General features: G+C 42.0%; 2 protein-coding genes across 3 annotated transcripts in view; both read left to right on the top strand.

Moving 5' to 3' along the window:
- The first annotated feature begins 748 nt into the window (after positions 1-748).
- Positions 749-8,122, top strand: tcp11l1 (t-complex 11, testis-specific-like 1). Its single transcript, XM_041939093.1, has 10 exons — positions 749-1,013; positions 1,391-1,540; positions 3,081-3,195; positions 3,300-3,420; positions 3,661-3,881; positions 4,193-4,329; positions 4,904-5,082; positions 5,287-5,468; positions 6,007-6,179; positions 6,286-8,122. Exons 2-10 carry the CDS (start codon positions 1,399-1,401, stop codon positions 6,495-6,497), a joined length of 1,482 nt encoding a protein of 493 aa, XP_041795027.1. The 5' UTR covers positions 749-1,013; positions 1,391-1,398; the 3' UTR covers positions 6,498-8,122.
- A 5,436-nt stretch (positions 8,123-13,558) lies between these two features.
- Positions 13,559-24,465, top strand: part of LOC121607605 (homeodomain-interacting protein kinase 3-like) — a 32,502-nt gene continuing 21,595 nt past the window's right edge. For both annotated transcript variants that reach the window (XM_041938510.1, XM_041938509.1), the window contains exons 1-4: positions 13,559-13,901; positions 17,680-18,716; positions 19,023-19,214; positions 19,356-19,537. In XM_041938510.1, the coding sequence (XP_041794444.1) occupies positions 17,682-18,716; positions 19,023-19,214; positions 19,356-19,537 (1,409 nt within the window). In that variant the 5' untranslated portion in view covers positions 13,559-13,901; positions 17,680-17,681. The remainder of the gene's footprint in view (positions 13,902-17,679; positions 18,717-19,022; positions 19,215-19,355; positions 19,538-24,465) is intronic.

The raw sequence follows: 24,465 nt of genomic DNA, 5'->3' as shown, positions 1-24,465 counted from the left end.
ATTGAATTAAAATAACCTACTTATTCACTGCTGTACTCCTTTTAAATTGTTGTGTATTACTTGATTAAATGCATTCTATGTTCTCTAATTTCTAGGACTTTATCTTATTACTATGAATTCGGTGGATTTTTTTTCCATCTTGTGTTGTGCATTCTCTTTATTCTATTTTAATCTTTTGCCTTTCTCAGGCTGTCAAATTTTCTATCCTAGTTTTTCTGTTCAGTTTTTGTGTTAATTATGTGACGCACTTGGTGCATGTGATTTCTGTGTTGTTAAGCGCTTTGAGCTGATTGTGGAGTGAACCAAACTCTGCCAAAGAGTAACAACTTAATCCAAGCGCATTTGTCCTTGCAGCTCATCCATTTCGTAATGTCTGGAGCTGTGATGATGCTCGAGATTTCCTGTTTTCATCACTGCTAGATCGTCTCCATAAAATAAAATCGGCACATTTGCTTGGCCTTTTCTTTGATAATGCTTTGTCTGTATATCTTGAAAAGCATTGACATGACATGATTTCTTTTATTGCTGAAAAAAGCAATTGATCTCTAGAGATTTCTTTTGTACTTCTGAGTTGCTTTTCTGAATTACTGTATTTTCTCGTGCGCCAGATCGAACGGTCTCGTGGGCCAACAGAGATCTCCATCCATTTTGTCGATAATGTGTCTGCGCGCGCCCAGGCGGAGAGGGCTCGACTGCTGCGTCATTTTAGCCCCACCCAATACAGGAAGAGGCGCTTGGTTAGCGGCGACCCGTCAGAGGAGGCTACGACGTTAAAAAGCTCGAGTTTTCTGGGATGAAACAAAGCCTTCACTCTGTTGAAGACGGTTTCTGGCAGCGGTGAAGTTGTGAATGCATTTGTAATAGTGATAATTACGATGGTGGGTTTTGAAGGAGTAGCTGTGTCATAAGGTTTTTGTTTACAGCGAGTCGTGTTCACGCTGACTAAAGCTAACGTTTGATAAGTTCAGCTTCACAGCTAGCCCATCTCTCTCCTCGGTGCTGCCGACTACAAGGTTAGTAACGTTACCGCAGACTAGACTGTTGTTACAGCCGCGGTACCATGAGGCTTTGTTCTGTTTACTTCTGTCGTGGTCACCACCTCAGACAGCTTAGCATCGCACCGACTCCTCTCCCCCTCCCCGACTGATGTAGGTGATGTCATCATCACAACAGATCACAACAACAAACCTGCATATCTCCTTCTCCTTGCACTGTAACATGAAATCCAGTCACTTTACAAACACTGTTTAGTGATGGCGGAACACGTTTATCAAAAAAATCACTGACAGCGACATGTAATATATGTCGTGCAGTGTCATCAGTGGGAATTTCACTGACTTTGAAATAACTGCAGATGACAACTTGATAGACACCATATGATGTCTTGTAGACCTGAGCATGCCAAAGGAGGCAGACCACCTTGAGGGTGGAGGAGACAAGGAGTCAAAGGAGGAGAGGACGCAGGATGCTTCTGAAGAGACAGTGAGGAAGCGGGTCCGGGCAAATACTCCAAGTCCACATAGAGGGAACACTCCTCAAGGTGAGAAACAGGTTCATTTCAGTTTCATTGGAGTAGAGGATGAAACACTTAGGAAGAAAGTCTGCCCAGATTAAGAAAATTATTTGGGTTTCCATGGATTGGGACAGGAATCAGCAAACTTTGATTGCCAGTTTACACAAGGTCTGAGGTGGGAGAACCATTTATTAGATTGCTTTTGGTCAGTGTGATCTGTGGTGCTTCTTTCCTCTGCTGAGCTCTATTTTTGACACACATAAACCTCGAACACCTGCTGAATGAACGTCTACCCATATGTTGTCAAGGCAGCCAGGATCCTGGATAAACAGAGCAGCTCTTATATTGGACAGCTGTGGTCCAGGATGTCCAAGCTACTGTTGTCTAGTGGTCTCTGTGTATTTCAGACCTGGACATGCTGTGCAAAGCTTTCAAGTGTTTGGCTTTAGTTGGGACCTGGTCTACTTCCTATCAAATACTGTAATGTCCTGCTCAGTTCCTCAGTCTCCTCTCAGCAGTTCTTTTTTTAGCACAAACTTGTTGACTTAGATGTGGACACAAACAATCCTCCTTTCAAATACGGAGATAAAAAGACATTCATGTGAGGCCTCAGAAGTATGTTCCTTCAGGGGTTGGCAAATAAATTCTTCCTGGCTGTATTGCTCTCCTGTCTTAACTCAACAACACAGCTCCTCTAATGCTCCTCTAATTCTCATCTCGTCATCACTTCTGCATGGTCCACATCAACCTGACAGCTACTGAGGTCAGGTGTGATGTCTAGGAAATATGTACAACTAAAGACGATCAGTAAAGCAGTTTGCAATATTAGTGACCAGCTGTTTCCTTAACATACTACGTTTTAGCAAATGGCCTTTTGCAGTTAACAGTAAAGCGCTTATTAGTTTTGTCATTATTTGGCTTTAAGAGTAGTCGCTGGATTGTGGACACACCACATTTAATGGACTTTAGATGGGATGCTTGGCATGTAACATGTTCTGTGGCACATCCTGTAAAAAATGAATCTCACAAGGTCTAGTATGACATCAGCTTTATCTCTTTTGGCCTCAGTTAGGATCATGTTTCACTGCCAATTTTGGCACATGTGGCTAAGGTTGCTGACCCCTTGAATATAGCATATTAATATATTAGCTGTCCCACAAAGCTTGTAAACAAGACGAGTGTGACTTAGTTGGCAGCCGTGCCATACACAATGACACTTTTTGGACACTGATTTTTAATTCTACCCAAAAGATTAGAAATCTGATTTACTAAAATGCTACATTATCTGGTTGTTTCCGCAACACGCTTTATTGTGTTTTCCAGTTGCGTAGTGCTACACTTGACGATTGACGACACGACAAATGTGTTTGGGAATTTTGTGAGTCCTTGTTCATACTCATAGTTACAAATTGGGTGATCCTGTAGAGGCAGGAATAGAAACTTTGTTTTAAGGCAGGTATGCTGGACAGAGTGCTTTGGAAACACTGACAGCAGGATTACTCGATTACTCTGATGTGTAATTCTGTAGGCATAAATCATTTTAATCATTTATTTTCTTCCCTTGCAGTCTCTGTTGAGGAGCTGATGGAGACGGCTAGAGGAGTCACCAACATGGCTTTGGCCCATGAAATAATGGTTAACCATGCTTTTCAAGTCAAACCAGCAGAGCTTCCTGAGGGGAGGTGAGAGTTTGATTGGCTACAGTAACTGGCCTTTGAGTCCTTGTCTTTGAGAGAAGTTATCTGTTGTTGTACAATTTTAAAGTACCTCCTGTACCTCTGTACAGTTTGGAGCGCAGAGTGAAGGAGATCGTGCACAAAGCATACTGGGATTGCTTGGAAGCTCAGTTGAAGGAGGATCCACCTACGTATGGACATGCCATTAAACTGCTGGCTGAGATCAGAGAGGTGAGCAGAAGTTTTTATTTTATTCAGGAAATAAACCAGCCATGATGACTCAGAAATTTTTCAAGTGTGAGGTCTTATTTTAGCTGCCACCTTCTCTCTTCAGATATGATCGTACAGTTGTTTGTATTTTAAGAAGGTCATGGCTGCATGGCTGGACTTACAATACATCTGTCTCTATGTTCTCTCTGTTTTCTGTCTTTCCATTCCCACCTGCATTTTTTCATCCTCCGTTTCCTCCAGACACTGCTGTCTTTCTTGCTGCCAGGCCACAGTCGTCTGCGCTTCCATATTGAGGAGGTTCTGGACTTACCTCTAATTCAGCAGCAGACTGAGAATGGAGCACTTGACCTAAGTCGATTGTCCCAGTTTATCGTTGGGATGATGGGCTCCCTCTGCGCCCCCTGTAGAGATGAGGACGTGAATAAACTAAAGGAGATCACCGATATTGTGCCTCTGCTCAAGTAAGCCAAGAGACGGGAGAGAGACTATTATTAGTTCTGCATGTTCCTGGTCATGGTTTATTTTTAGATTGTGTAATTTCATTACAGAGCATAACAGTGCAGAAGACAGCTTGCTCTAAAGTGACGTTATCATAGTGGATGATAAGAGAAGAGCTAGCAGTTACCCAGACTTAATGGAAGTGAATAACAAGTTAAACCTCAGCTCAGTTGGACTTGGATTTCAAACCTCTACAGCATATTTTGAGTGGATAGAATTTCATGACATGTAAGCCCCTGTTTCTGTCTTTGTCTGTCTCTGTCTTCCCTCTTAGGGCGATACTCTCTGTGCTGGACCTGATGAAGGTGGACATGCTTAACTTTGCCATCAGCAGCATCAGGCCTCATCTGATGCAGCAGTCAGTTGAGTATGAAAGGAGCAAGTTCCAGGAGTTTCTGGAGAAACAACCAAGTAAGGAATCATTCTTCCATTAAATCAGTCATATCATATATTATTCGTGCTGAAACATTAAATATTGGACTTGTATATACAGGTAAATCTAAAACTTCATGCAGACTGAAAAATTAGAACTGTATCCCATTTGATCTTGATTGCAGCATTGCAGTGACGCAATTAGTCAGTTATGGCACACCCTGAAACAAAGCCTGAAGTTGTTTATGTAATTCATTCACAGTTGAAAGCTTTAATTGGCTCAGTTTCAGCACAAAGGGTGAGGCAAAGTAACGACATTCATAATCGTCTACCACTTCCTCTAGCTACATTTGCTATTCTCTCCTCTAATTGAACATCATAGATTTCTGTGTTCATGTGCTTCTTATCAGAAAATATCTTCTGATGACTTCTGGGGTGCATAATTGTGAAATGTCCTCCTTGAAGAAGCTGTTATTAGTGTTTTTGTGAATGTGGCCTGGTTCTTCAAAAAAACAGGAGAATGGATGGATGTTACACATCTTGATGTGTCATGCCAAGTGACTGGGAAAACAAGGATCTGCTGTATCCAGCGAAATGATCTGTTCTTCTTCAGATGCCTTAGACTACACTGAGAAGTGGCTTGAGGACACAGTGAGATGCCTGAGAGAGGCTGCAGCGGATGGTTCTAGTGCTGCCTCATCTGACCCTCCCTCACTCATCCCCCTTAATGTCCATAATCAAGCTTATTTACGCCTACTGAGGTGGGACCACGACTCAGACCTCTTCCCAGAGGTAAACGCCGTCAATCCTGAACCTTGTCATTGTGTCTCTCTGTTAGTTGTATATTTTGTTGTTTAAGATAAGATAAGATCAACTTTATTAATCCCCAGCTGGGGATGTTTGGTGATGAATGGTGAATGAATTCTGTCCCTTGTGATTCTCTCGTGTTTGTGTCTGTAAGCATAAACCACATTCCTCGTATTCCCCTCTCCAAAGACAGTGTTGATGGATCAGGCTCGGTTCCAGGAGATGCAGCAGGAGGTTGAGCAGTTAGTTCTGCTCTCCTCTGTGCTCCTCGTTGTCTACACTACCACAGGGGAGGCTATCTCAGGCCTGCCAGGCCTGATGGAGACTCTTAAAAACACTGTCAATGTCATGCTTGCAGACATGCACACACCGTGAGTACCAGTACATTAATTGTCAGATTACAGTGGACAACTTTGCAGGTTAATGAGTAATCAGTTTGTTTTGTTTCAGACCACTTTGACTCGCACTGACTGGCTAGAGTGACTGATTAGGGTGAAGAGGTTCTAGTGGCCTGAATGTGATTGAACCAAGGATCAGCTATTTTCTAGGTAGCTAACATTTTACCAGGAAATGTGCAGGTGAACATAGTTTAGTAAGAATGAGAATTTGGCATCTGAAGAGTCAGATATTTCTCAGGGGTTGGTAGAGACTAAGAACAGAGCAAGTGACAAGTGACTAGAAAGAGTGTATATTGAACTAATAATGTCCCATGTCTGCGCATGTGTAAATTTACAACCTGTTTGCTAACATGTTTGCCATATAAATTTCATTAAGTGAAAAAATCCAAAATCAATAAATGCAGCTACAGTGTGTGTTGCACTTGCATCTTTTTAATACTAGCAGCAGTTTTACAGCTTATAGCCAAGTTGTGTTGCTATATGTAAATACTTCCTTTTTGCCTGTCCCAAGGTCTTTTAGTGAACAGGAGGCCTTAACGACCATCGGGGAGAAACTGTGTTTTGAGCTGAGTCAGTGTTTAAGCCAACATGGCTACTCTCCATTTTCAGCTGACCGAAAGAGCTCTCTGATGGGACAAATCTCAGCCACCATCCAGCCGGACAACGCGGTCCGCAAGCTGATGGGTAAGAATAGCGGCACGTATGATGAGTTTCAGGCAACAGCGACAGGCTGTGCATTTTATGGACACATTTATTTGGCAGTGACAGATTTCTGCTCCTCTTCTCTCAGGCTCTCGGGTTCAGAGCTACCTCCTGGCTGCCCTGGAGTTCAGTCAACATAAGACCCCTCCTCCTCTCCCAGGGGGTCTTGTTCCAGTAGGCAGGGAGCTGAAGGAGCTTGCTGTGCGCTTCAGCCGCCTTGTCAACTACAACAAGCTTGTCTTCTCCCCGTTCTACCAAAAGGTTCTCGATAAAATACTGTCAGGAGGGGGAAGTCCCTAAACACTGAAATATGGAGTAGGAGCCATGTGAAGAGTGCTCTGTACTGTAGTTTTACCATTTCCCCTCACTAGTAATGGATGATTTAGAGAATGGAGTTGAGCAAGGTGATCTGCATTCAGCAGATAAAGCCAGCTCCCACAGAGAGTGCACCTTATGCCAACCTAATCAAAAGCATTGGCTACCATCCATGCTGTATCAACTCACAGTGTTGCTTATTTGATAAAACCTCAGGCCTCATAATTGTGTCCTTACAATAGCCATCTCACATTGAGTTATTTTCAGTATTACTAGCAGGCTTGGGTATTGTTGGATATCTGATCCAAAACAATACTTGTGTTTTAGAACCCATACTAGAACAATAGTTGGACTTGTGTACGATTACCATTATTTGCAGAGTATAAACACATTTCTTTCTACAAAAAAACTGTGGTTAGGTACATTAGAAAATAACAACTATGACTCTAAAATATACGATTAAAGATCAACAATTCAACAACAAGTCGACAATACAAAGGATCACAGCCTTTATCAAATGTCTCAGAGTAGGAAGTCAGTCCTCATCTTACTAAAGTGGAAGGAACATCTATGTTTGACTCTCCTTTAATTTTCTTGACAGCCATCCATCCAATCATGTCGCCCTGCAGAGCCAGAGAGCCCGCACACTTCTAGACACAGCAGTTTCAGACCCACAGTTTAACATGTACGCATGCCTGAGTTTAAACGACAGTCAGTGACTATGTTATACCCAGCGCCTTTTAGAGAGAAGATCAAGGTTAACCCTCTCTGTGAATGGTGCTGGTTATACTGAGCATGGCAGCAGCTAATTTGCTTTGTCTGCAAAGACAAGGATTTCACTTGACTTTAGGCTTCCTTTCTCAGAAATGTCTGAATAATTTGCCCTCCACAACAGCAGGTGGTGCTCTGAGTAAATTTAAATGTGACATTCTGCAGTTAGTTGTTGTTACTGTAGTGTGTTTTATCACACTTCTTATGCTTACTCCATAAGAGCAGAACATTATTTTGTAGTCGTTGTCTAGATGCCCTCTGGAACTGGATATTTTGTTCATTTAATGAAAATGGTCCAGTATATTAACCACTTAAACACCATGACAGCATTTACTAATACACCCTGCTGGTGTTCCCTAATAAAGAAGAAACACAAGGAAGAGGAGGACGCATTTTATGGATAATCTTCCTGACAATATTTCTGACCAGTGAGAGAACAGCTGGCTTGCACATGGCATTTGGTTTCAACTTTTGGACTGCTCTTATATGATGCAGTGTGAACACAAACAAACCAAGGGGCAAATGCAACAATTGTATCTTATTAGTACCTGAATCGGAACAAAGCAAACAAACTACAAGCCTGAAAAACACCTCAAGTCACCACCCTTAGTCAAGTGTTCTCCAACAGAACGTGTGTGTCTCTGCCTGACCGACATCTGTCAAACACCTGTGGAGCTCTCCTGAATATGGCAGACATAGGAGTTATTTGCCAAGTTAAGATAAGACCTTAAAGGATAACTTTCGTTTTTTACAACCTGGACTTTATTTGTAGCAATTTGTGAAAAATAACAGTCGCAAACTACAGCTAAAGTAGCCGACCGCCGCAGAGTTAGCCGTGTAGTGGCTGGTTGCTCGCAGCGCGCGGCGCTCGAAAATGACGTCATCACGTCAGAAGTAGTTGCCTAGAGACACTGGATGTTGATAACATGCCACCACGGGCTCAGAGGGGAATAGCGCCAGCATATCATAACAAAATATTGGAATATGAACGAGTTTCCTCGCAGATTATGCGTTTATATAGGCTACGCACGGGTGCCCCAATTACTCGCATTATATGGATATACGCGCCGCTCTTCTGGGGCTAATTTCTTCAAAACACATCCAAATGCCACCAAAGTTGTCTGGGTGTCTAAATGGTCGTATGTAATGCTACAAATAAAATCCAGGTTGTAAAAAAAGTTATCCTTTAATTATCCCCAACTGAGAAAATTCGAGAATGTTGATAAAATGCTTTTCCTCTAGGACCAAATATGCAACACAATTTTTGGCTGGGTCTGATTCCCTACACTCTGACATTTGATAAATACAAACCTTGTACCTTGTATAAGTATTCAGCAAAAGCTTTCAGTACTTGACAGTTTTCAAACTCAGTGCTGCTGACTCTGTTTAATTAACCACTCAAAGCGGTTAAGCAAAGCATGACTGCATGCTGTCTTTTACACTGCAATTCTAAGGAAATACGGTGGATACAAAGAAGCTTTACGCCTGTACACCTTGTGAATTTTTCTTTTACGGTAGGCTTGGAATCAAATCATTCTTATTCAGGCTTTTACTTAACAGTAGAAACATTATGGCACTCTTTCCTTGCAGTGTGTCATAAATTGCCCATTGGTTTAATAAGCCATAGCTCCAAAGGGTGGGCTTTAAATTTTGAAAGGGGCTCAAGGGGAATTCAAAGATCTGAAATCTAAATGTGACCAAAATCACAACATCCATTCTGAAAATGAACAGGCAACAAGTAGCGTCCTCTTAAAACAGGAATCTGTGAATTACTTCTTACATACATTTTAACTGCACAACAATATGAAAGTGAAGGGTATGTAGACTTTTTGTATCCACTGTATGTGCACAAATGACTGTTCTTGTCATATATATTACAGTGTATTACATAAACGGAAAATTACCTGAAAAACTGATGTGACCTGAAGGGAAGCCAGACTGGTGTTATGGACCAACTTGAACTGTTGCTCTTCTGTTATTTGTTGTTTCGAATAACTTTGACTTTAAAACATTTCTAATTTATAAGATATTTCAAATATTTACTTTGCTTTGCCGACATATTTTACACACTCAACTTACCACAGAATATTTGCTGTGGTTGGAATATTTCTTGTACTCCTCGCAGGCACTCACAGAATGACGTCGCCTGTTCCGAGAATGAATAACACAATTACAGTGATATTTGTCGTTAAATGTTCATCCAACATGCCAATAAAGCATTGTTTGTCCCACAGAGCAGAGTCAGTTATCATCCCTCTACATCTTGTTGGTTTGAAAAAAAAAAAAAGACAATCGTTTTATGTTAATGAGCATTCATTGATTGTTGACAAGCCGTCGGCCTGACATTGCACTCCATCTTGACTGGCTGGTTCTCTGACTAGTTTCAGTCCAAAGCACGATCTGAATATCCTGAAAACTGAGAGCACCTGTCATCATTACTCTCACCAAACTGTTATGTATACTTTACATATGAGACACTAGGTGGCACCAGAACTCTGATTTACAATCTGATACGGGAGACTTCATAGAAGATTCAAGATTCTTTATTGTCATTGAGCATGACATGTCAATGAAATTTGCATTGCAACCCCCATTTTAGAAACAAGATAATAAAAAAGATAAGAAAGATTAGAAAGAATAAAATTAAGATAACAACAATAAAATAAACCAACATGCAATAAAAATATTCCTAAATGCTATTAAAAATATACCAGAATGGAAATATACTAAGGCAATAAAAATATACCAGTGAAATGTGCCAACAGAATAAGCAGAAGCAGAATATACAAGTGCACAGCAGCCTTTAAAGTGTTGCTACTTCCAAATGTTTCAGTTGCTCAGTTTTATTTCCCATGGCATATATGAGGGCTTGACTGTACAGTTTGATTCCTTATGTGTTTGAACACATTACACTTTGAGTGAGTGCAACAAGAAGATGGGACAGGATGACGAAAACAGACAGCGAATGAGAATGAAATCCATTCTTACACTTAAATACAGTCTTGTTCTGCTGACATGTTTAGTGCTGATAACTGTAATGTTTGCTTGAGTCTGAGATGTGTGTGTAATTAAATGGAGTTTTTGTCTTTGATTATAACAATAGTTGGGGTGAGATATGTGTGACCTTAGAGACCAGCTGACAGTGGCAACTCTCTCCTCTTAGTTTTTTAAGTTTAAGTTTATTTACTTTATTGATCCCAAGACTGGGAAATTATTCTCTGCTTTTAACCCATCACTGAGGAAACACACACACATGCAACAAGCATCATGCAGTGAAACACACACAGGCGCAGTGGGCTGCAATCAAGCGCCCGGGGAGCATATTGGGGGGGTTAAGTGCCTTGCTCAAGGGCACATCAGCCGGCTAATGGAGGGGGAGGGAACGCTTGCTTGCTCAGGAGGTGGAGTGGGTTACCTGTTTTTAAGTGTAATTGAATTTTAATGATCTTTTGTGAAACCCAATTTAAAAACTGAATTATTGACAGTGGTACTGATTGTTGCATGTGTGACATTTTAAAAGGTATATCCCCCACATTGTCTCTCAAATGTCAGTTTCATTGACTCATGTGATATTATCAAACTATTTCCTCTTATTTCTTTCTCTCTAACTCAAATTTTCAAAGCAAGAATATAAGAAGTAGTAGAGGGAAGGTGATGAGAGAAATACCGAACTTTGCAAACAAACAAACGAAAATATGATTATGGGTTAATTAGTTTTTTATGATTGCTTAAGCACGATTTTGAAAGCAGGGCTCATTTTGCCAAAACACGACACACAATTCACACAGCTACACACACAAGTAGCAGATCACCTCAGGTCTTTTGCAAAATAAAACACTTCATTCAAAACTATACAATAATTTATAGAAACACAATTTTGTCACCATATGGAACACACGTGGTTCATATGATCTGACTCTGTTTGAACCGGTTATACACTGCTGTGCTCAGTCTAGAACACTTTGAACATTTCTTTTTTTCTAATCGTATAGTCTGGGTTTGAGTTTTTTCAGAGATACATTCAGAGGAAAGTACATGAATATATTGACCAAACACAACACACAAGTCCAGTTCTGCAAACTGATGATAATGTTTATGTTTCTCCACATTTTAAAATCAGTCAGTACATCCATGCATTTCCAAAGGCTGCATTTTGCACTCAAAATCAGAGCAGAACATATTCTAAATACAGTAGAATATAGTGCACAAACACAGCAAAAACATTTGTGGAGACAAAATGAGAAAGAAAAGAAACCCTGAGCATCATCTCTTGGCCCAGCTGGGTCTGGCCATAGCACGTCGTCCACATCACAGGCTGTGTCCTCTCTCGCAAGACAGCGAGGGAAGAATCTTCTTCAATGGCAAATCCAACCTTGCACAGACCCTCCATCACTTTGGTCACAGGCCTCCTCCATGGCTTGAATGAGGGGCATCCTGACACAGTGCTGAAGATCATAAACCTTCCGCCGCCATGCTGAAAAAACAACTCTGCAGTGGAGCTAAGGGAGGGAGAATATGGTTGGAGGTATTGGAGTGAAAGTTGTGGATGCTGATGAAACCGGTTTTGGACCAGAGCAGATCGGTGGAAAGAAATATTGTCCAGGATGACAATGTATCTCATCTGCATTTGGCCTTCTGCTGTGACAGTGTGTAGTCTGTTTATAAATGTGAGTAGGTAGGCTGTGTTGTAGGGACCTAAGTTGTCATGGCAGTGGAGGACCCCATTCAGCATGACTGCAGCACACATTGTGATGTTACGACCATGCTGACCCCGGACATTCAAAATAGCTCTGTGGCCAATGATGTCTCTCCCTCTCCCTCTTACTGCAATGCTGCCTTCCGTTTTCGTTGAAGACAGGTACACTCACCTGTTACCTTTAGACAGTGCTTATGCCTGGTTGGTGTGTTTACACCAACCAGGCACCTCTGTGTCTCTGTGTACACCTGACAGCTGTGTTTGATCGACTGGTTCATAGGTGTGGTATTGCAAGGAAGCGACATCGTGTTAGATTTCAGTGTCGAATGTAGAGAAGTGTGTGTAGTGTTTTGCAAAGTGTGAGGCTGAGAATATGCTTATAGTTGTGCAGATCTGGGCTGAGGTTTTGCTCCTTGAGTGTCAGGTTTCATTGACTGTGTGTTATTTATAATTTTAGTGTCTAAGCAATTGAAAAAAACCTGTAACATACATTCCCTTGCCTTCCATGTTCCCATTAAATACAGTCAACACAACAGGCGATACATGGCAGCTTTATTAGAGACCACAGACCCAGAAAGAACCAGGTCCCCTGTGCTGGTGTAATATTGCCAGGCACCAGGTTTTCTTTGTGCAAGTTTCTTGATAAAAACACTTCATTCAGTATTATGCACCATGCAAGCATAGTATAAACTAAAATAAAGGTCTTACAGCTGTGGCCATATGCCAACAGATCCCCCAGTGTTTTCATGTGTTTCCCCTTCCCTGTGTTTCCAGTGGTCCCACCTGTCTCCCCGCTCTGTTGGTGTATGTTGGTGTGTGCATGGTCTACCTTTCTCACTCTCCTGGCTGCTGGCTCTGCTCATCCTGCACACCTGCCTCCCATCAGATCATCTGTATATCTACCCCAGCTCTAGTCCCGCTTGTTGCCAGATCATTGTCTAAGCCTCAGTGTATCATCTTCCCACCTGCCTGTTGTCCTGCCTACCTGCCGGCCGCTTCCTAGTTTCCAAGCTTACCCCTGCCAGCCGCGCCGCAGGATCCCATTCCCTGCTTATCAGAAGTGTAAACTCTGCTGCAATAAACCTCTTTCTTACCAACGTCACTCTGCCCGTGTCTTGGGTTTGGGTCCTACGGAGTTGATAACAGCCCCTCTAAAAGACAAAGCTGCAACATTAGGCAACACTGCAGGACCCTGTTCAGTTGATGTTGTATTATTTCCTTATGAATTAGCAATAATCAAATTAACACAGCCAACTGACATGCAGTGGACATGGGACTTTGTATTATATTGTGTTTATACTACATTTCAGCCATGTGTGTGACAAGGTGCTTTCTAGTTTAACTACTGGATATATGTAGACAGACTCATAGCAAATAGATGTGAATAAAGTCCAGCATAACATCTAAGTGTATCTGAAGGAGTAAAATATCACGGAAGTCAAATGTTGTTACTCAGCTGTCACAGAGAGACATATATAGACACAGTATGTGAACTCTCTCTCTCTCCTCCCCCCTCCCCTCCCCTCCCCTCCCTAACATTCCACACATGCGGAGAAGCAACAAGCTACCGAACCAGCAGCAACAGCTAGCAGCCAGCAGCTAGCTCCGTCGGGGACGCGGCGTATTAACATGCAAAAGTTTAGAAACAGAAATCCTCGTCCTGAGTAGAGACAAGAGCAACGCTCTGCGGAACCCGAGGCGGCTGTGGAAACCATCGTCATGGCTGGCGTTCGTGAAAGCTAGTTATTTGCGTTACTTCAAGCTTCAAATGTGTGAAAAGTCGCTCCGTCTCTCCTCTCCTCGTCGTTGAACAAGATGGCAGCAGCAGCAGCATCGTTGCAGGATTTGACTGTGGTGCGGGTCCTCGTTGCTAGCCTGTTCCTTCACGCTCTGGGTGATATGATTCACAGGTCTTGCTGAAGGTATGTCGCCTTTTCCGACTAAGCTGGCTGTCAACTCCATTTTCGGTGTGGCGGCCGTGCTCGTCTCTCTTACAATTTTAACGTTCAAAGATCTCATCGCTAGCTTGTTTGCTAACTGTTAAGCTAGCCAACTTGAGTTAGTTCCCTTTGGCACACAGCGTTGACGCTAGCAGCGAATGCTAATTAGTTGCAAACGACCAACGAATAGTAGTTATTAAGGGTCTGCTGCGAACATGCCCTCGTTTGTGTTTTGATTTTTGAGTTGTGTTTTTTGCAAGACGTTGACGCTACCTTGAAGAGATATTAAAAGACGATATGGGAGCAGAATTTTGTCGGTAAAAAAAGATAATAAAACATGCAACTCTTTCCTTACAGCACGTTTATGTTGGACAGTTTGATTAGTTAAGCTAAATTTGAGTAAACCATCACCAATCCCGCATAGTGTAACGCACCCATTATTCAACTGCCTGTCACATAACGTTACAACATAAGTTTCAACAGGTGTCTAGGATGGTGTTGCCCTTCCCCCAAACTGACACACACACACACACACACACACACACACACCACCCCTCCTACATGGTAACTGTCTCCTAGATTGATCAGTAACAAACTGCGTGTGCAGCTGGTATTCTTTTACAATGGTGAAACACACCACTAACACACACACACACACATGCGCACACACCTCTCCGTCATGGCTCTCCATTTTCAGGCTCAGATCTTGTCACCCTGTGGGATATCAGGCTACTTAGTTTGGCAGAGAGAGGACAGGGCAGGAGGCATCACAGCTGTGTCTGTGCCAGTGTCTCTCAGAGACTGATGGGTATGGCACCCTGGCAAGCGTACGCAGGGTGTGCCATTTGCACCACACCAGCCATATGGTGTACTCCTTTTGCTAACTTTTGTCATTTGCATCAACAGGTTATCAGTATGTGCCCGACTTTGTGGGTGGTGAATGAAGAAAGTAGTTTTCTACCATGCATGCAATTTACATCTCTACATAACAATGGCACAGTACTGCTATCTTTCTGGAAACCTTTTTTTCTGCTGAAGCAGTTTTAATGACAACCCCCAATTTGCTGTTTGGAAGTCCTGACAAAAAGAACTCATGTATTCACCAATACAGTAGTCATCAGCTCAGCTTTGCACTTTGAGAATCAGTAATGTTGTTCTGACCGCAGTCAAGTCCATATGTTTGTCTTTTGTTGAAAGTAACGGGTCAAAACAATGGTTGTTAATTTCCATCAGCAGGGTACGTGGTACAAAGATGTGAGATGTCATGTGTATTATCATGTTGTCATAAAGGCACACCCCTTTCATGTCTGAGCCTGTGTCTGACAGCTTCAGTAGTTAGGAAGGCCATTGGCCCTCAGCAGGCCTTTCTTGTTGACAAATCTTTGTACGTAAGACAGCCAGCTTCATGAGTGTGTTTGTGTAACTGTAGCCTTAAAACTTGAATCATCTGAGTCTGAGAGGCCTGGCCCCTGCCTGTTATTGTGGTGTCATGACTTGCTGCAATGAGAGGAATGTTCATTTGAAGGCTCAAAAGAAAATGTAAAATACTGTTTCAAATTGGAAAATAGTTTGGTCAACTGTCATGTCATACTTCATTTACTATTAAGAGTTAAAATATGCTTGTTTTTGTAGACATGCAGGCATGTGACACAGATAGTATTGAAAGGGCTAGCAGTTGAATAAACACACGGGCTTGGTTATTATTTTTAGCTCAGGTTAGGGAAACTTTTATAGGACAGATGGTGTTAAATTCATCACAAATCAGATATTTGCCAAAGCAACTTGAGTTTTCTGGTCATTACAATCAGTTGCAGTGCCTTCCCCCCCCCCCCTTTTTTTGTGTGTCCAGCTACTAGAGAAGGGGAGTAATATTACTAGAGCCTTAAACAGGGCTCAAAGAATGGATAATTCTGTCTCATTTGTCCATGCAGATAATGACTGGACTGTGCTCAAACGATAGGCAGACATCTGAACATTACTCATGTATGCTTGTGGGTTGTTTGGAGCGTAAACTCAGATGTCAGATATGAGTCACTCAAAAGTGGTAATGATATGGTTGAAAAGTTTGAATGTAGGCAGAAATTTGTCTTTAGGATTGCAACGATAAGAGATTTTCATGGTTCTAAGTATCAGAAAATATCACTATTACACAGTTATTCGTATTATTATTGATATTATCAACTTCAGCTACATTGACCCTTAAAGTATTAAAAACAACAACATCACTTTGAGCTAACACTCTATCATCATTACAGTATTATATAATATTATGGGTCAGTTTTATGTCACCGAAACGCTATATATCATAGTAATTGTTCTGTGAATTTAATAAGAAATGGTTTAGCATAACCATAACATACTGTATTTTTATCACATTTGATTATTTTCTACTTTTTTTGGAATTTTTGTCCAAACAAAAAAGTGCCTCAACAGTTCCATTCTATTGGTTCTTTTAAATGTAAATTTAATCATCACCTGTACTGTAGTAGTGCACAGGCAATAAACTAAAAGGGATGCCAGCACATTTCTAAACTGGGCCCCCTTGGTTGAATTTGCTTCAGCACTTGATAAACTCAAATTTTGGTTTTAAAGCAGATCAAATCTGGAGATGTTGCTTGTAACGAGGGATGCACGTAAAATGTTTTTTAAAACTGATACCGATAACCGTTAACACACACATATACCTAAGATCATGACATCAATACTATAAACAAAACCAAAAACAGTTTTGACTCTTTAAGAGAAGAGATATTTATTTTTTCCAATGAATAAATATTTGCAAGCCTCTCAAACATTTTCTTAAAGCTATAAAACAAACCTATTTGAGCCTCGCCGATGTGTGTTAGTCCTGGTGGCTTCTTTGTGGCTGGCTTGCTAACATTAGCATCTTTGGCAGCAACAATGTTTCCATAGCATTCCAGACGAAGGTTTAGGATAAGATAAGATCAAGTTTATAGGTGTAATTGAAAAGTGTCACCGAGTTGCAAGACACTCATCATGCTTCATGATGTATCATTTATCCCTGGGGTACTGCTTGCTTTGCGGTTCTACTTTCTGTGAAACTGACCCTCCAGTGTAGTGTGCAGGGACAGACCAGAAATGCAACGGGCTTCCCCCATCTCCCATTACAGTAGGTTAGTTCCCCTTTCCAGTAAGGATGACATGGTGGCTTAGATGTGTATGCACTTTGGCAGCTTTTGTGACAGCTTTATGTAGACTGCAGCCTTTCTTCGGAGGCTGTTGATAGAAAGGTGTTATTTTGTTAAAAACCAGTTCGGTTCTCTATACACAGAATCTCGGTTTTTCTTAAAGTTACTTCCAAGTTGGCATAGGCCAGTGGTTCTCAAACCTTTTCTTGAATATTCCCCTTCAGAAACTGAAAACTTTCATGGCCCCCACCCTGCAGTTTTTATCAGTCATTAACTTTGATACGGGAAGCAACGAATAAAAAATGATCCAAGTCCAGTTTAAGTGAAAGTTCAACACAGTGGCATCAGCAAGGTCTTTTTTGTTTAGTTTTCTTACATAAATCATAATCTTTCAACTTTAGTTTCACGCCATATTTTCCCTCCTTAGTCAACCATGCCCCCCCCCTGCAGTGGCTCCATGCTCCTCAGTTTGAGAACCACTGGCATATCTCAGCATGTTAAACAATCATGTTGACAAATCCTAAATCTAATGTCTTTAAACTTATTTAAAATATATATAAAAATATCTTTCCTATACCCTTGACTGATTGTGTTTTATCTCTGTTCTTAAGGTATGGCCTCACAAGTCTTGGTCTACCCATCACACCTGCACTCAGCTCAAACAAGTGCCTTAGGAACCAGCAGCAGTGGTACCAGTAGACACAAAGACGAAGCTCACCGCAGTAATAACACCAGCAGAGCCTTTCAGCACCGACCCCCGCTGAAGACGTATGTGATTGGAGTCAACTACGGTATCGCATATCCCAATAACGTTATCCCATCCTCAACCGGTGCTGATACAGGAAGACTGCACAGGGGACTACAGCTTGGAGAGAGGGAGGAGTGGGCATTACAGACTGCAGGATTACAGAGAGAGGAGAGCTGGGAGAGACAAGGAGGAGGTCCAGCAGGGATCGAGGAGTCTCTTAGCCAGAGCAGAGGCCCACAGGAAGTGAGGCTTCGCAGAGACAGTGGTGGAAGTCCATCAGGAGGAGGCCTGGACTGCGGGATACTGAGGAGGGCCTGTATCAAAGCAGAGGAAGAAGAGGGCAGAAACAGAAAAGCACAAGCAAGAGGAGGATACGTCAACCTTCTAGACACAGGTGCCACCCAGAGATGTGAACAGAAGGCAGGTGAAGGTGGAGAACATCTGCGGGAGAACGGCTGCATCGCAACCATGCAGATAGTGGAGGAGGTATCTTCTCTACCTTCGCTTCCTCCCTCTGTGGCTATGTTACAAACCAGCAAAGGAAACAATGCAGACACACTCAGAGTAGGGGGTGGAGGGATATTGCCTACTCAACACAACAGGGTTGACGTGGTTACCAGCATGGGAGTCAGGGCGGATGGGACCGAAATTGGGCCTAATGGCAGCACTGAGGCAGTGGCAGGGGCGACAGTGACCAGAAGTGGATCAGGAGATGGTGACTATCAGTTGGTTCAGCATGAGGTTCTGTGCTCTTTGAAGAACAGCTACGAGGTCTTGGAGTTTCTGGGTCGTGGCACCTTTGGTCAGGTGGTGAAGTGCTGGAAGAGGGGAACCAATGAAGTGGTGGCTGTTAAAATACTGAAGAACCACCCATCCTATGCACGTCAGGGACAGATTGAGGTGAGGATTTGTGTGCCTTTGTTGTGCAACTGGAGAAAATGTATTGTTGCCTGTGTTTTAGTTGAAATTGTGGATTAACTGAAAATCTGTTGGTACGATCACCCTGTGGCTTAAAATTGCTATTTTGTTGGGGTGTCACACCAGCACCTGACAACAGAAACATGGCTTCTATTGTCATTTTTAATTGCAACAGATGCTACATTTGACCATTCAAGATGCTAAAAAGTGGTCTGTATGCAGAAGTTTTCTTATGGCTTTGTTTTTTCTAAACTGAACCTGTGTTATTCCTTGTTCCTGAACTCTTAGGTGGAGATCCTGGCGCGGTTAAGCAGTGAGAATGCAGATGAGCACAATGTGGTGCGTGCTCTGGAGTGCTTTCAGCACCGCAGCCACACCTGCTTGGTGTTTGAGATGCTGGAGCAAAACCTCTATGATTTCCTCAAACAGAACAAGTTCAGTCCATTGCCACTCAAAATCATCAGGCCTATTCTGCTGCAGGTAAAATGACATCTGTTGCAAGCATGCACAGATGAAGTATAACCCATACATGCAGATACAGTAGTCACACGCTCATAGAAGATAATGTTTTATTGAGGCTCAAACTTAATCATGCATCTTTATTTGTGTAAATCTTTGCAGGTTGCAACAGCCTTAAAGAAACTGAAGTCTCTGGGTTTGATCCATGCTGACCTGAAGCCAGAGAATATCATGTTGGTGGACCCCACCAGACAGCCCTACAGAGTCAAGGTCATCGATTTTGGCTCAGCCAGCCATGTGTCCAAGGCTGTCTGCTCCACTTACCTGCAGTCCAGATACTACAGGTGAGTACCTCCACATTTAGTCAGATCTCTGTGTAAGCCATCATTCACCAAGTTCAAGAACTGACAGAACCATCCGTGTTTCTGGGTATTTTCTTTGCTCATACACCTTGAAAGCACTGCAAGACAGTCATTCTGCATTGGGCGAGACTTGAGTTGACTGAAATACTTATTGATACTTTTTAACTCTTGTTTCGTTACCATTCCTCTGTTACTTGTCAAAGCTGTTTTTACACCCCACAAAAATAATTTGCTGTGATCAGGAACATTCATTAGACTGGCTTTTGTCAGTGTACAAATGACAATAGATTTATTGGCCGGTGATATTTTTTCACAGCCCAGATGCCATGTTTATAATGAGGAATTGCTTTGCTGAGTTATACCCAGGGGAACGCAGTGTTTTGGGCCAAATGCTATTCTGAAACTTTGGTCTGAAGCCAAAGGTCACTCCACCACTGACACATTTTTACTTATAATCTGGTTTGTTATGAGAGTTACCAAAAAAATTCAAATTAGAATGTCAGCCTCTTTCAAATAGTACAAAATGTTCAGAAATGAGATCCACAGTGTAGGGTATCTTTAGGAAGATCAGACACGTAAAGTCATATGTCATGTCATTTTTTCATCATGATGTGTCAACATAAGTTATCTGACTTAGTCCCAGGGGTAATGCTTGTTTATGTGTGTGTCTCTGTTTGTTCCCACAGGGCTTAGCAAAGTCTTGCCCCAGCTTTGTGTGTTTAGGCCTCCTTTCTTCTTACGTAATGTGAAATGCTCTGCATTAACCTGCACTCTCTCACTGGGAGCTCCATGACATACACAGCCTTTTCCCCCCTTTCTGTGTTTCTGCCTTTCACCTTTTGTCGTCTTCGCCTGCTGCCTTTCTCTTTGCCCTGCCCCCTCACTCTTTCCTGCACTCAGGCATTCTTGGACCCATGCCAGCATGCATGTATGTCTGATCTGTGCTCAGTGCGTCACGCCCTAAACTCTGCTGTTCTTGCATAATATGTAGAGGAACTGAGATGTTTATATGAGGAACGGCATCATGAAATATTTGGCATGTATTGTAAGCTATGGTGAAAGGAGAAAGTACTCATGAAATGCAGGCATGATTGTGAACTTGAAATACACATTGTTGTGCAAATGAACTTCATTAAGTAATCAAGCTGTTACCTCACATTATGCCACATGGTACATTAAGGGACCTGCTGCTGTTACAAACAGAATTACAGATTGTACAAAGTAGAATATCCATCATCAAAACCTGTTCATTCATTTGAAATACACTGTAAATTGTTGATGACTCATTTTGGATTTGGCGTGTGTCAGTTTGTGGCAGGTGACACATTTAATGATGTCCACACTTGTTTCCAAGGCGAAATCTTTCCTTGTCATTTACCACTGGACAAGTTCTTGGCTGGCAGTTACATTCACCAACGCTCTTACAAGCAAGTTTCAGCAAGTTTTATCAGGTTGGGTAAACTATTGCAAACGTTGTGCAATCTATGACAAATGCTCTTGAGAGACTGGGTATGTCTGCAGCTAATGCACGGTACACACCCACCTTTCCACTTTGTGCATTCCTGGTTGTGTTGTCGTGTAAGGAGCACGATTTCTCAGTTTCTCAGTTATTTCAGCTCTAATATATGCTAATGGTGTATGCCGTAAATCGGGACACATAAGTGTGGGCCTCCTGTCCTGAAGCAAACTTCTTTAGACCAAATGTAAAAAGACAAGCCTCAGAGCACCAGAATACCAGCATTAACCCTGCAATTTCACTGTTTTTGCTAAAGCAAGCCACTTTTTAGGCCCCCCTCTCAGAGGAGGAGGAGCGTGGAGCCATAGCTGTTACATAACATAAGGGCTTTTCTCTGTAGTTGACCTGGTTAAGTGCGTATGAGTGTGCGTTCATGTGTGCGGTTTGTCTTTGAGCAGTGGCTAAGATCATAGTGCAGTTGAAATGGGCTGGCACTGAATTTTAGGGAGGTCACCCAGGACACGGCGGGCCAGGGAAGAATGTGGTATGTAAAATCCCACATTTAGATCCATGAAAAAACCATTCAGACATTCCTGTGTGTTTCTGGGTGTGCTCATATGTGTGCCCCCGGTCCATGCAACAGCATCAGCGCTGGGTACGTGATGTAGGTTACACAATGTACCCTAACGTACTTCACAATAATAAACGATGAAGAAGGTCTCGGAGGATGGAAATTTGGTGCGTCAAGATTGTTACCTGCTGGAGCCACAAAGCTACATTGACCTGAAAGCTTGTGAAGTGTAACATCTGGCTATATTTGCTGTAGCCACCAGCAGTGTGCAACAGTTTTAGTCAATTCTTTTGATTATTTTTCCCATTTTTAGCACATCTATTTTTGTGCATTTTGCCAAAAAAATAGCTGGTCGTTGGGTTGAAAGGTTATTTAGAGAGTACATCACAGTAACTTTTTGCTTTATAATGGTACACTAGCACCTCCATTCCTCTGCCTTTTCTCTTTATTTGCCTCCCATACTACCTCTCTTCCACTGTGTGTTTGAGTGTGTGGGAATTGACTTAGCCATGACAGCAGCTGGACGTATACACGCATTTGTAGTTCACTTAGTGTGTATGTGGGGCTGTATGTTTTGTTTGGCAAATATCTGTGTTCAAAGGGGGACGTCAGCACACTGTTCTGCACTGCTCTGTACTATTTATCATGTCTGTGATTATGTCATTTGAGTCTCAGAATCAGAGAGGTGTGTGATTTTGTTTGTACATCAGGTTATCAGCAGGACGCAGTGTCTCCTCATCTCCAGTGCTTATATTGCATAATGGCTGCACTGGATTGTTACCACAGTGAGGCTGTTAAGAAATGGGAGTCACCACAGTGGGTAGGAGGAGAGTTTTTTTTTTTTTTTTTTTAAACAGCTCTGGGGTTTTCCCTGGATTTTCCAGAACCATAGGTAGTAGCATTGCCAGCAGTGTGGCTTTGATGCAAAAGTCAGTTTTTAAAGACACAAAGAAAACCCTATGGGGCTGTAAAATTGAGGTTGTCGAAACAGTCTCATTACAGGCACTTTCTGAGATCAAAATATAAACTAAATTACAAATACATGTTTGCATGTTGATGCTTTCTCATGCTGTCAACGATTTGTTTGCAAGAATGGGTATCTTATAGAGTAAAACATGGCCATATTTTAAATGAAGATCAGTTGAGTCCTGCTCGAAATGCGAAGTACCCAATACTCACAAAACAGATAGGACCTTTATCCATGAGCACATAACAGTACTTGATGGGACATGTGTTGCAAACATTGTTGTGATTAATATGAATGCTAATGAAAGGTACGCAGGTCCCACTGATCACTTGTCAATGTAAATTTTCAACAACAGTAAATGGACTCATGCATTTCTATATAAAACAGCTTATGTTGTCAGTTATTGCGTTTGATCTGTAGGAGTTTGGAGCCAGTGTGCAGTTCTACTGGTGCTACATGTCTCAGGTTGATACCTCCAGGAGGTACATTCCCATCCATTATTATTCTGTAGCATGCTACCATCTTAAGTGAGCAGTTGGTGGTTGGTGTGGTATATTTTAGATTTGCTATGCATGTTTTATACACATGCTCTTTCATTGCCAAGATTTCAGGATGTTATTCAATGAAAGAATTATTCTTTGGCAACCGTATTAGATTTTGAGCAGTTCACAGATTTTGGTTTGGATTTGTATTGATATCTCTGACTCACTGGAGTGACTGTGGCTCAGGCGGTAGCATGTCCAGTAATTGCAGGGTGGTGTTTTGATCCCTGGATCCTCCTGTTTGTCCTCAAGTGAATGCTTATGCAAGTTAGTCTGGTTTTATACTCTTCTCATCTGGATAGTTTTTGTATTTAAATGGAAAATATGACCAGTTAGTAATATGAACTTGAACTTGTTGATTTTATGTGCACAACTCTGCTGATAGAAGTCGCTGACAGAGGCTTTTCAATGCTTGTGATGCTCTAATGGTTTGTTACCATGGTAGCGTGACACAGCAGGTCCTGGTGATGTGACTGTTCTGTCCTGTGGGTGCTGGTGACATAAAACCACCTCCTACTGTGAAAATAGAGCACTGGGCTATGTGAATAATTCATCTTAGCAGATCAGGTGGAAGGAAAGCGGGCTATCATCTTAGCATGCTTACAGATTTGGGCAGGTTGTGTTCAGCTTCCTTCAGGTGTGATTTCTTTGTCACACAGGTGTTGTTTTACATTAGCAGCTAGTTGCATTGCAGTCTTACTTGTTGTTAGCTATTTCACGTAGATAGTCAGATGTTTTGGGTTTGCTAAATTCTCTTTGGAAGGAGCAGGAAAGTTGAATCCCAGTAGGCCCTGATAGGTAGCCTTGGGCCCTCTTTCTGAAAAGCGTATGCTGAGGTGAGTTTTGCTGACTGGCTCAGACTGTCAGTTTCACTCCACAGTTTGAAACACAAGGCAAGGAAGAACAGTGGTTCTGACACAACTGGGGCCTTTTTACTGGTTTGGGAAGTAAAACAACACAAGACATGTAGCAGTGTTTGAGAGTTAATGTTGTCTCTCCCTGTTCTGATGGTCAGTAAAGAAGCCACCAATGGCGGTGGATCCCACCTGCTGCAAGGCCTCTTATATAGAGCATCATGAATAATATATAATCACTCCCAGTAAGTGGTGTCCTTTGTAAACTAGTGTCTAAATTACTGTTTTCTTACCTGCTGGCTTTTTTTTTTTCTCATTAAAGAAATTAGTGCATGTGTTGTTATTTTTGTCCGTGCTTAGCCTTTGTGTTTTTCTCTTTTTCTAAAATGTCACTGCCTTTCCTGCTTCATTTGTGCATGTGTTCCTACCCATGCATGTATCTCGTCTGCTTTATTATGGTCTTGATGTAGACCCTAGAAAGAGTAGTTGCTACTGTGATATAAACCAGTGGGTACGTTGT

The sequence above is a fragment of the Chelmon rostratus genome, chromosome 6 (assembly GCF_017976325.1).
Source record: "Chelmon rostratus isolate fCheRos1 chromosome 6, fCheRos1.pri, whole genome shotgun sequence".
NCBI lineage: Eukaryota > Metazoa > Chordata > Actinopteri > Chaetodontiformes > Chaetodontidae > Chelmon > Chelmon rostratus.
The sequence above is the reverse complement of the archived record's forward strand: the minus strand, read 5'-3'. Positions and strand labels throughout refer to the sequence as shown.